Raw genomic sequence first — 11,736 nt, 5'->3', positions numbered from 1 at the left:
ATCCACCTACAGAAATGGACACAGTAGGGTAAAGGCACTCATTAAAAAAAAAAATCACCCAATTATGAATAATTCATGATGAGCTGGCAGACACCAGTTTGCTATGGGTAGCTAGGTTCATCGAGAAACACCCTGATAATGTGTATATAAAGACAAACTCAGCTGTTCGAACCGGACATTTGCCATCAGAGCTTCACTCCTGGAACAAGCTCTGCGGGTCTGGACATCATGTCTATGCGCTTTTCTTCTGCATCCAGACGGCTTGGCTCCAGCGGAGGAGCAGGTTTTGGGGCTGGAAATGCATGTGGTGTGCCGGGCATTGGAAGTGGCTTCTCTTGCGCTTTTGGGGGCAGCTCATCTGCAGGAGGCTATGGCGGGGGGCTGGGTGGGGGAAGTGCTTCTTGCGCTGCCTTCACTGGGAATGAACATGGCCTCCTGTCGGGCAACGAGAAGGTGACCATGCAGAACCTCAACGACCGCTTGGCCTCCTACCTGGAAAATGTGCGAGCACTAGAGGAGGCCAATGCTGACCTGGAGCAGAAGATCAAGGGCTGGTATGAGAAATTCGGGCCTGGTTCTTGCCGTGGCCTTGATCATGATTACAGCAGATACTTCCCAATAATTGATGACCTTAGGAACCAGGTAAGAAGCACAATGTTGTGAAGATTAATAACGCTAAGAATATTTAGCCACACAAGCACACACGAATGTGTGAGCTCTCTCACATGCAGCAGGGCTTTGCTCGCAGCTTCTGATTTTCCATAACTCATTATGAATATTAAAAATAATTTCCATTCAAATTCTAATCTTTGAACATGGCTCACCTATACCTGCTATGAGATGTGCATGTTTATACTTTTTGTAATATGAAACTATCAAAAACCGCCCACCATCTCTTGCTATATTATTTATAACTTTTTCCATAGAAAGTGTTTCTTTATGGGGGGGTGGTGAAGGGTGAAGGAGGTCATATTTAGTTTCCCATTTGCAAAAGAATCATCTTATTATTGGAGACAGAATGCCTGAAGATTACTATAATTTCATAGGTGAATTTCTTTCAAGGAAATATGACATTTCCTAACTCCTAACTAACTTTCCATCTATCAGATCATTTCTGCAACTACCAGCAATGCCAATGTTATCCTGCAAAATGATAATGCAAGACTAACAGCTGATGACTTCAGGCTAAAGTAAGTAGAGCTGAAGAGAAACCAAAGAAGTTCTCTCAACATTTCCGCCTTAAAGCTAAGCTATTGGGGGTCAATAGCTTGGCCAAGGTCAATAGTTTGACCTTGTTTGTTTTGAACTAAATGCACGTAAGAATGACCAGCTGAATGATCTGTTTTACCTGGGAAATTTAGGAATCGATACAAATGAATATCGAGATCCTATGAAAGAGAATTTTGAGTGCTCCCATTCTCTTGCTTCAAAGAAATGCTATTGCATTATGGACAGTCTAACTGAAGTTTTAAGCATATTTTAACAGTTTGACCTTGAATCATGGTTGGCGTTTTATGATGACCCAAGAAGTGAAGGGACTAAGGTGATAACAACTGTCAAATGTCTTCTAAGGTTTGAAAATGAACAGGCCCTTCACCAGAGTGTTGATGCGGATGTCAGCGGTTTGCGCAGGGTCCTGGACGAGCTGACTCTGTGCAGAACTGACCTAGAGATCCAGCTGGAAACCCTGAGCGAGGAGCTGGCTTACCTCAAGAAGAATCATGAGGAGGTAGGTCTCTGTCTCCCCCAATTCCACGATCCGCCTTGCTTCCAAAATTTAAAAATGAATTTCAGATGACCAGTATAACGATGTCCGACATCAATATTCCAGAAGGGACTCGTCAGTTCTCTGCGTGGCTGATTGTTTGAAATGTTTCTATCCACCCGCCTCCAAAGAAACAAAGTTTCTCACTTTATGCATCCTGTCGGTCTGGTTCCTTTGAAAATATTAAGCTCCTAACGTGGTCACATTTTTCAGGAAATGAAGGCGCTGCAGTGCGCAGCTGGCGGGAACGTGAACGTGGAAATGAACGCGGCACCCGGGGTGGACCTCACGGTCCTGCTGAACAACATGCGGGCCGAGTACGAAGCCCTGGCGGAGCAGAACCGCAGGGACGCGGAGGCCTGGTTCAACGAGAAGGTAGAACTCTGCCAGCTCGCGCTTGCGTGGCCGTGGGCGCTGATGCAAGGCCGGCAGCACCCTAACCACCCCCTACCTCCCCAACCTTGCAGAGCGCCTCCCTGCAGCAGCAGATCTCCGACGACGCCGGTGCTACCACCTCTGCTCGAAATGAGCTGACCGAGATGAAACGTACTCTGCAAACCCTGGAGATTGAACTCCAGTCCCTCTTGGCAATGGTCAGTAAACAGTACCAAAAAAAGATTGATTTCAGAAGTGGGGAAGAAATGTAAAGAGCGTTTCTTCCACGTGATTTTATTTATTTTCGTTTTTCTCCATTAATTCGCTGGCTTGACGTAATCCGCATTTGCATTTTGCGCAGCAGAATCCTCTTGGCCTAAGAGTAGACCTAGGTGCTCATAATTATGAAACATTGGAAATGAGCAAGGACAATTATTTTGAGGTACTCGAAAAAGAAAATAGTTTTTACCCTGAATCTTCTCTCCCGAGTCCAAAGATTTAAAAAAAAAAAAAAAAATCTCGGTGGAGTGCAAAAATGCGTTGGTATCCGTCCTACCTTCATCTGGCATTCCTTTGGGCCACTTAATTAAGAACCCTTACAAGTTCCTTTTTAAGTGGCATAAACAAGAAGCAAAGTAGAGGCATTCAGGTTGCCTATAAAGCTAAACACCCTTGATAATAATAGTAACCTTTTCATTAAGGGTTTGCCCAGCACTTTCTCCCATTTGAGTCCACAATAACCCTGGGGCTTGGGCAGGGCAGACTTTATAATTCCTGTCATTATTTCCAAAAGAACCATCTGAGATTCAAAGAAGTTAAGCAGTTTTCCCAGAGTCCTGCAGTTGAATACAAAAGAACCTGAGCTTCTCTCCAAATTTCCTAACTCCCACATCTATACTTTTCCCACTATGGCTAGTAACCAAACCTTCAGAGTTTATCCACAAAAGAGAGTATGAATGTATATAAAATTAGGACTTGGCATAAAAATTCTTGCAGCTGAAAGAGGAAGACACTTATATCTTCATTCCATCTAAAAGTACAGCAAGCATCCCTCTTTAGGAAAAACCCTTTATAAACCCTTTGGATTCACAAACGATTTTAAGCTCAGAAAGGTCTTTCTTTTCTTTGGTTCATTCTACTTCAGGAAAGTTTATCCAGTTCACCATGGGGTTGTTAATTATTAATAGAAGAGCTACAATCTCCATGAGACAAGACTGTCACATGATTAGAAACAAAGTAGAAAATTGTAGGGGGACTTTTATTCCTGGGAAATGTGGCAAATTGTACCAGACTCTAGAAGCAGAGGTGGGGGAGAGGGACCTTTAGACTGTGCCCTATGAAGAGACAAGTTTATCTTTGCTAACACTCCTGGACATATGAATGACATCCACCACCAACTGTATCATTCTCAAACAGAAAAACAGCATGACACCTAATAAAGGCAATAATTAATATTGAACAAGGGGGACCCTTTGGGGTAAATATGGTAAAAATTTGTAAGATAACTCTTTTAAATATCTCTTAAGTGCTCTGCCTTATTCTAAAACAACACTATGATATTTTCTACTAAACTATGTCTTACTGATCCATAGAAACACTCCCTGGAGTGCTCCCTGACCGAGACCAAAGGCAACTACTGTGCGCAGCTCGCCCAGATCCAGGCTCAGATCGGGGCCCTGGAGGAGCAGCTGCACCAGGTCAGAACCGAGACGGAGGGCCAGAAGCTGGAGTACGAGCAGCTCCTCGACATCAAGGTCCACCTGGAAAAGGAGATCGAGACCTACTGCCGCCTGATTGATGGAGAGGATGGGTAAATACAGCTCCCACTGAGAAAACACTTTATCCTTTATTTTAAGTTATTAAAGATTTTTTTAAATCAAGTACAAAGTATGTATGACCCACATCATGTATAATTAAACCCCTTCTAGTGTTATTTCAGAATCCAGAGATCTCCTATCTCAAATCCTTGTTTTCCAGTTTTCCCGGCACAATAGAGTAAAATAATTAATGCAAGATCTCTATATTTTTACAGCTCTTGTGTTAAATCAAAAGGCTATGGAGGACCAGGGAATCAGATAAAAGGTAACAAAAGCTGTGTTTAGCATTGAAAATGCACTTGTATAACTTTCAAATGATGAGTTAGTTATCTCCTCTTGATGCATCTGATAAATTCTGACAATTCGTGTGTCATTTTAGAGTCCTCTAAAACCACCATGGTTAAAACAATTGTTGAAGAAATAGATCCTCGTGGCAAAGTTCTCTCCTCCAGAGTTCACACTGTGGAAGAGAAATCCACCAAAGCCAACAACGTGAAGAGTGAACAGAGGGTGCCTTCCTGAACTCCAGAAGAAGAGCCCCTAAATGAAGCCAGGTTCCTAAATAAAAGCTCCCTTACTTTTTTGCTTTTCTTCAGATGAATTAAGACAAGCTATTTGTCAAATGGTAACATTTCTTTGGCTTTCTCTATGGTGGCATGTCAATAAACATTCTTTCTGTTGCAAATCATCTTCACTGGTTCTGGTCAATCTTGGCATTTTTAAACATACCCGCAAGGGGGGCTGAATCTGATTTTTAGCTTCTTTTGTTTAATTCAGTGGCCTTCACAAGTTAGGAGTGAATTTAACAGGTAAACTGGTTGGAGTCTTTTTCACTTCTCTGTAAAATTTTCAATCCTCCTCCTGCCTTCTATAAACACTGGTCAAGCACACTTGCTGGGTGCTACAGTGAGAATAAGACAGTCTGTAAAATCTAACCCCTGAATACAACATGCTCATAGACATGGAAATAAGAAATTTAAGAATCAAAAACATCTTGAAAATAAAGAAAAAATATAAATGGTGATATTTGAAGGTAGACGGGAAGAGAGAAAGATGGGGAACTAGACAGGGCAAGGGGGGAATTCTACAATGTTAGGCCACAAAACACATTGTAACAAACTGAAGAAGACTGAAATCACAAGTATCTTTTCTGGCCTCAATAGTATGAAACTAGAAACCAGTAAGTAACAGGAGGAAAACTGGAAAATTCAAAAATATATAGAAATTAACTAACACACTCCTGAACAATGAATGGGTCAAAGAAGAAACCAAAAGAAAAATTTAAAAAAAAATCTTGAGACAAATGAAAAGGAAAATAAAATCAAACTTATGGACGAAGCAAGAGCAGTACTAAGAGGGAAATACAGAGTGATCATCATATATTAAGAAAGAAGAAAACTCACAAATAATCTAACTTTACATATCAAGGAACTAGAAAAAGGGGAAATTAAGCCAAAAGTCAGCAGAAGGAAAGACATAATAAAGATTAGAACAGAAATAAATGAAATAAAGACAAAAAAGAAATAGATAAGATCAATAAAACTGAGAGTTGGGTTTTTTGAAAAGATAAAATTGACAAATCTTTAGCCAACCAGAGGGAGAGAGAAGGGACTCAAATAAAAATTATATGTGAACGATGGAGTATTATGCCTCCATCAGAAAGCTCGGGTCATGATCTCGGGGTCCTAGGATCGAGTCCCGCGTCAGGCTCTCCGCTCAGCGGGGAGCCTGCTTCTCCCTCTCTCTCTCTGCCTGCCTCTCTTGTGATTTCTCTCTGTCAAATAAATAAATAAAATCTTTAAAAAAAAAAAAAAGAAAAAAAAAAAAGAAAGGATGAATACCCAACTTTTGTGACAACATGGACGGGACTGGTAGAGATTATGCTGAGCGAAATAAGTCAAGCAGAGAGAGTCAAGTATCCTATGGTTTCACTTATTTGTGGAGCATAACAAAGAACATGGAGGACATGGGGAGATGGAGAGGAGAAGGGAGTTGAGGGAAATTGGAAGGGGAGATGAACCATGAGAAACTATGGACTCTGAAAACAACCTGAGGGTTTTGAAGGGGCGGGGGATGGGAGGTTGGGGAACCAGGTGGTGGGTATTAGGGAGGGCACGTATTGCATGGAGCACTGGGTGTGGTGCAAAAACAATGAATACTGTTATGCTGAAAATAAATTTAAAAAAATTATATGTGAAAAAGGAGACATTAAAAGTGATGTCAGAAATAGAAAGGATTATAAGAGAATACTGAAACATTTATATGCCAACAAATTGGATAATCTAAAAGAAACAAATTCCAAGAAACATGCAACCTGCCAGACTAAATCATGAAAAACAGAACATCTAAACAGATCAAAGATGAGTGAGGAGATGGAATCAGTAATCACAAACACTTTCAACAAAGCAAAGCCTAGGACCAGGTGGTTTCAATGGTGAATTCTACTACTTACAGAAGAATTAATGTCAATCCTTCTCAACTCTTCCAAAAAATAAGAGAAGAAAACACTTCCAAATTCATTTTATAAGGCCAGCATTACTCTTCTACCAAAGCCAGACAAAGATGCTACAAGACAGGTCAATTACAGATCAATATCCCTGATGAATATAGATGGAAAAATCTTCAACAAAACTCGAGCAAAACAAACTCAACAATATCTTAAAAGAATCATATACCATGACCAAATGCAATTTATCCCTGGGATGCAAGAATGGTTCAACACATACAAATCAATAAATGTGATATACCACAGTAACAGACAGAAAGGTAAAAATCCTATGGTCATCTCAATAGATACAGAAAAAAGCACTTGACAAAATTTGACACCTTTTCAGGATAAATACGCCCAGCAAATTAGGTATAGAAGGGGGCACCTGGGTGGCCTAGTCAGTTAAGTGGCTGCCTTCGGCTCAGGTCATGATCCCAGGGTCCTGGGATCGAGCCCCGCATCGGGCCCCCTAGTCAGGGGAAAGCCTGCTTCTCCCTCTCCCTCTGCCTGCTGCTCTGCCTACTTTTGCTCTCTCTCCATCTCTCTAATAAATAAATAAAATCTTCAGAAGAAAAAAAAATAGGTATAGAAGGAATGTAGCTCAACATAAAAGGCCATTTATGACAATACCACAGTTAATATCATACTCAGTGGTGAAAAAATGACAGCTTTTCCTCTTACCAGGAATAAGACAAGGACGTCCACTCACCACTTTTATTCAATACTGGAATTCCTAGCCAGAGCATTTAGGCAAGAAAAAGAAATAAAAGTCACCCAAATTGGAAGAGAAGAAGTAAAATTGTCTCTGCAGATAGCATGCTCTTATATAGAAAACCCTAAAAACTTCACCCCAAAACTGTTAGAACTAATAAATAAATTCAGCAAAGTTGCAGGATACAAGATCAACATAAAAATCAGTTACATTTTTATACACTTGCAATAAGTTATCCAAAAAGAAAATTAAGAAAACAATCTCATTTATAATAGCATGAAAAAGAATAAAATACTTTGGAACAAACTTAACTAAGTTTATGACAGACTTGTACACTGAAAATTACAAAACAGTAATGAAAGAAATTAAAACAGATACAAATAAATCAAAAGACATCCCATGTTCACGAATCAGAGGTTTAATAATGTTTAAAAGGCCATACTACCAAAGCAATCTACAGATTTAATGCAAACCCTGTCAAAATACCAAAGACATTTTTTATCATAAATAAAAAAAACAATTCTAAAATTCATATAGATACAAAAAAGACCCTCAATAGCTAAAGCAATTTTGAGAAAGGATAAATCACACTTTCTGATTTCAAAATACATTACAAAGCTACAGTAAATAAAACAGCACGGAAGACATAGAAACATGGAGAAATTAGAACGCTCGTGCGCTATTGATAGGAACGCAAACTGGTGCGGCCACTATGAAAAACAGTATGGCAGCTCCTCAAAAAATTGGAAATAGAATTACCATGTTCCAGCAATTCTGCTTCCTGGTATATACCCAAAAGAATTGAAAGCAGGATCTTGAAAAGGTATTTGTACACCCATGTTCAGAGCAGCATCATTCACAACTAAAATGTAGACACACCCCAAGTGATCATCAACAATGAATGAATACCCAAAATGTGGTGTAGGCATACAATGGAATATTATTCATCCTTTAAAAGGAAGGAAATTCTGACACATGCTACTCCATGGATGAAACTTTGAAGTCACTACATTAAGTAAAGAAGCCAGTCACAAAAAAGGTGAATAGTCTATGATTCTACTTATATAAGGTACCTGGAGTTGACCAGTTCAGAGAGAGAAGTAGTAGAATGGTGATTGCTGGGGAGAAGAGAATGGGGAGTTATTGTTTAATGGGTGGGTTTAAGGTTTACAAGATGAAAACAGTATGGAGATGTATGTTGGTTGTACAACATTATGAACATATTATGAACAATACCACTGAATTGTACACTTAAAAATAGATAAGGTAATATTTTTGTGTTCTGTGTATTTTATCACAGTGAAAAGAATAGAGAGCCAGAAATAAATCCACCTATCTACAGTCAACTTACCTTCGACAAAGGGACCAAGGATATGAACAAGGAGAGGATAGTCTCTTCGAGAAAAGGTGCTGGGAAAACTGAATATCCACATGTAAAAAGGACCCCACGTGAAATTGGGCCCCCAGACACACTATACACAGAAATCAACTTAGAATGGATTAAAGACCTAAACATGATACCCAAAATAGTACAACTCCTCAAAGAAGACATGAAAGATGAGATCACATGTGTTCAGGGTGGTATGGCCATAGACAAAGGGGAAAACTCCTTGACATTGGTCTTGGCAATGATTTCTTGGCTGTGACACCAAAGTAAGAGCAACAAAACCAAAGTATATACAGGACTTTTAATATAACTTCCAGGGGAGAATCAATAATCATGATAACCAGCACTTTGAACTCTATTCTAACCATCATTTTAATTCTCAGAACAACCCTATGAGATAGATACTATTATCATCCTTTTTTTATACCTAAGGAAACCAAGGCAGAGAGCAGTTGAGTAACTACCCCAAGGTCACACAGCTAATAACCAGAGTTGCTGGAATGCTAACCCAGCCAGTCTGGCTCATAGTCTGTACTTGACTGCAACATAATACCATGCTATTGAGAACCTCATGATCTCACCTTCCTTCTAGCAAGAGAAAGGAGGGAAAAACTAAGCACATTCTAAACTCCAGTCAATCTAAGATTAAGCCATTATCAGAGTCGGGGACTCTGCAAGGTGGCTTCGGATATTATCTGATTTCATTCCTCAGGTCCTCTGCCCCCTTCAGTGCAGAGTGAGAGTGTCAAAACCAGGGAAGCCATTTTGCAGAAAGAATTAGCACCCCAGATTCTTATTCTCAGAAAAACTCGGTATCTCATGACAAAACAAACCTCATTCACGTCTGAGAAAAATATCATTTCAACTTGGATAACAGAAATGTAAAACGTAAATTTTAAACAACAGCAAGAAGGTATTGAAAGACCTAACTGTGAGATAGGATTCCATCAAAATCCTAGAAGAGAGCACAGGGAGCAACCTCTGTGACCTCGACCACAACAACTTCTGGCTAGACACATCTCCAAAGGCAAGGGAAACAAAAGCGAAAATGAACTATTGGGACTTCAACAACATATAAATCTTTTTGCACAGCAAAGGAAACAACCAACACAATTAAAAAGCAAACTGTGGGATGGGAGAAGATATTTGCAAATGACATATTGGATAAAGGGCTAATATCCAAAATCTGTAAAGAACTCATCACACTTAACAGTCAAAGAACAAATAATCCAAACAAGAAATGGGCAGAAGACGTGGAACAGATGAGAAAGAAGATACACAAATGGCCAATAAACACATGGGAAAATGCTCAACATCACTATCAGGGAAATACAAGTCAAAACCACAATGAGATACCACCTCACGCCCGTCAGAATGGCTAAAATTAACAAGTCAGGAAATGAAAGAAGTTGGCGAAGATGCAGAGAAAGGGGAACCCTCTTACACTGGTGGGAATGCAAGCTGGAGCAGCCACTCTGGAAAACAGTATGGAGGTTCCTCAAAAAATTAAAAATAGAGCTACCTTATGACCCAGCAATTGCACTACTAGGTGTTTATCCAAAGGATACAAAAATAGTGATACAAGGCACGTGTATCACAATGTTTATAGCAGCAATGTCCACAATAGCCAAAATATGGAAAGAACCCTGATGTTCTTCGACAGACGATAAAAAAGATGTGGTATTTATATACAATGGAATATTACTCAAGCATCAAAAAGAATGAAATTTTACCATTTACAATGACATGAATGGAACTACTAAGCAAAACAACTTGGTCAGAGAAAGACGAATACCATAAATTTCACTTATATATGGAATTTAAGAAACAGATGAACAAAGGGAAGGAAAAGGAAAATCAAATATGACAAAAACAGAGACAGAGACAAACTGTAAGAGACTCTTCACTCTAGGAAACAAACTGAAGGTTGCTGGAGGGGAGGTGGGTGAGGGCATGGGATAACTGGGTGATGGGGATTAAGGTGGACACTTGATGTAATGACCACTGAGTGTTACATGCCACTAATGAATTGCTAAATTCTACCCCTGAAATTAATAATACAGTATAGGTTAACTGAATTGAATATATTTTTTCTAAAGATTTTATTTATTTATTTGACAGACATAGATCACAAGTAGGCAGAGAGGCAGGCAGAGAGAGAAAGGAGGAAGCAGACTCCCTGCTGAGCAGAGAGCCGGATGTAGGGCTCGATCCCAGAACCCTGGGATTATGACCTGAACCGAAAGGAGAGGCTTTAACCCACTGAGCCACCCAGGCACCCCAGCTAAATTGAATTTAAATAAAAAGTTTTTTAAGAAGGTATTGAAGCATGTTTGAAACCAAACACAAAATTTATCGGGGGGAAATTAGCCTATTATTGTTAGAATAGGATACTATGATGAGTGTCTTTATCCTGAGGTGAGCAAACATTTATACCACATAACTTACAGTTTAACTCAATTATTTCTGAGGACCTAGAATATGCACATTATATAATGAATGTTCTAATACCTAATAGAGTTTCAAGAAAGGATAATGATGTGTGGCTGAATATGTGTTTCTTACTATGAATAAAATAGTCACTCTCAAGGAAGAAATGTACGGATAGAGATATATGGATAGAAATCATTGTCTGTCTCCCACTTCTGGAAAGAACTAACGTATACCTAAACTTCTGTGGCAAGTATTAGCATAGAGGAAATCTATGAGTAAGAAAAGTTAAGAGATCTGTCTTGATGAGTAAACAGATGACAGTGTTTTCCGAAGGAGCTAAGCATCACTCATTCCAGTCCTCCTTGGATATAAAAATGCTTTGTGATCTGTATTGTTCCTTAGCCTCACAGCCAACTCATCCCCAAAATGGTTCTAATAATATATGCTTAACCTGTTCCCCAAAAGATTACAAGTTAATTAGTATTTATAAAATATCTGGAGATAAATAGATAATGTTAATAATACTTTGCAGCCTCATAATACCTTTTATCCAAGAGACTCAAGACTTATAAACTATTACACTGACCCCATACTCTGTTTTTCTTGTTTCATTCATGGGAAGTTTGGACAAAAGATTAAAATTATGACCAGGTCACAACAAAATCAATAGCGAACCTCTGAATACAAGCTACAACTCTTATCACACATTATTCTAAACCTTAATTACAGTTTTATATTAATTATCTTAAGATATTTCAG

General features: G+C 39.2%; 1 protein-coding gene across 1 annotated transcript; it reads left to right on the top strand.

The window, feature by feature from the left end:
• Positions 1–228: 228 nt before the first annotated feature.
• On the top strand, positions 229–4,596 carry LOC123929449 (keratin, type I cytoskeletal 27). The gene is made up of 8 exons (XM_045985111.1): positions 229–642; positions 1,108–1,190; positions 1,573–1,729; positions 1,979–2,140; positions 2,233–2,358; positions 3,733–3,950; positions 4,173–4,222; positions 4,337–4,596. Exons 1-8 carry the CDS (start codon positions 229–231, stop codon positions 4,477–4,479), a joined length of 1,353 nt encoding a protein of 450 aa, XP_045841067.1. The 3' UTR covers positions 4,480–4,596.
• The last annotated feature ends 7,140 nt before the right edge of the window (positions 4,597–11,736 follow it).

The sequence above is a fragment of the Meles meles genome, chromosome 18 (assembly GCF_922984935.1).
Source record: "Meles meles chromosome 18, mMelMel3.1 paternal haplotype, whole genome shotgun sequence".
NCBI lineage: Eukaryota > Metazoa > Chordata > Mammalia > Carnivora > Mustelidae > Meles > Meles meles.
This window is presented reverse-complemented; position numbering and strand designations above follow the sequence as displayed.

Coding starts and splice junctions, on each gene's coding strand:
- LOC123929449 (XM_045985111.1), top strand. CDS start 229: ATGTCTATGCGCTTTTCTTCTGCATCCAGACGGCTTGGCTCCAGCGGA. Junction 1,191..1,572: donor GCTGATGACTTCAGGCTAAA/GTAAGTAGAGCT, acceptor ATGTCTTCTAAG/GTTTGAAAATGAACAGGCCC. Junction 2,359..3,732: donor TCCAGTCCCTCTTGGCAATG/GTCAGTAAACAG, acceptor ACTGATCCATAG/AAACACTCCCTGGAGTGCTC.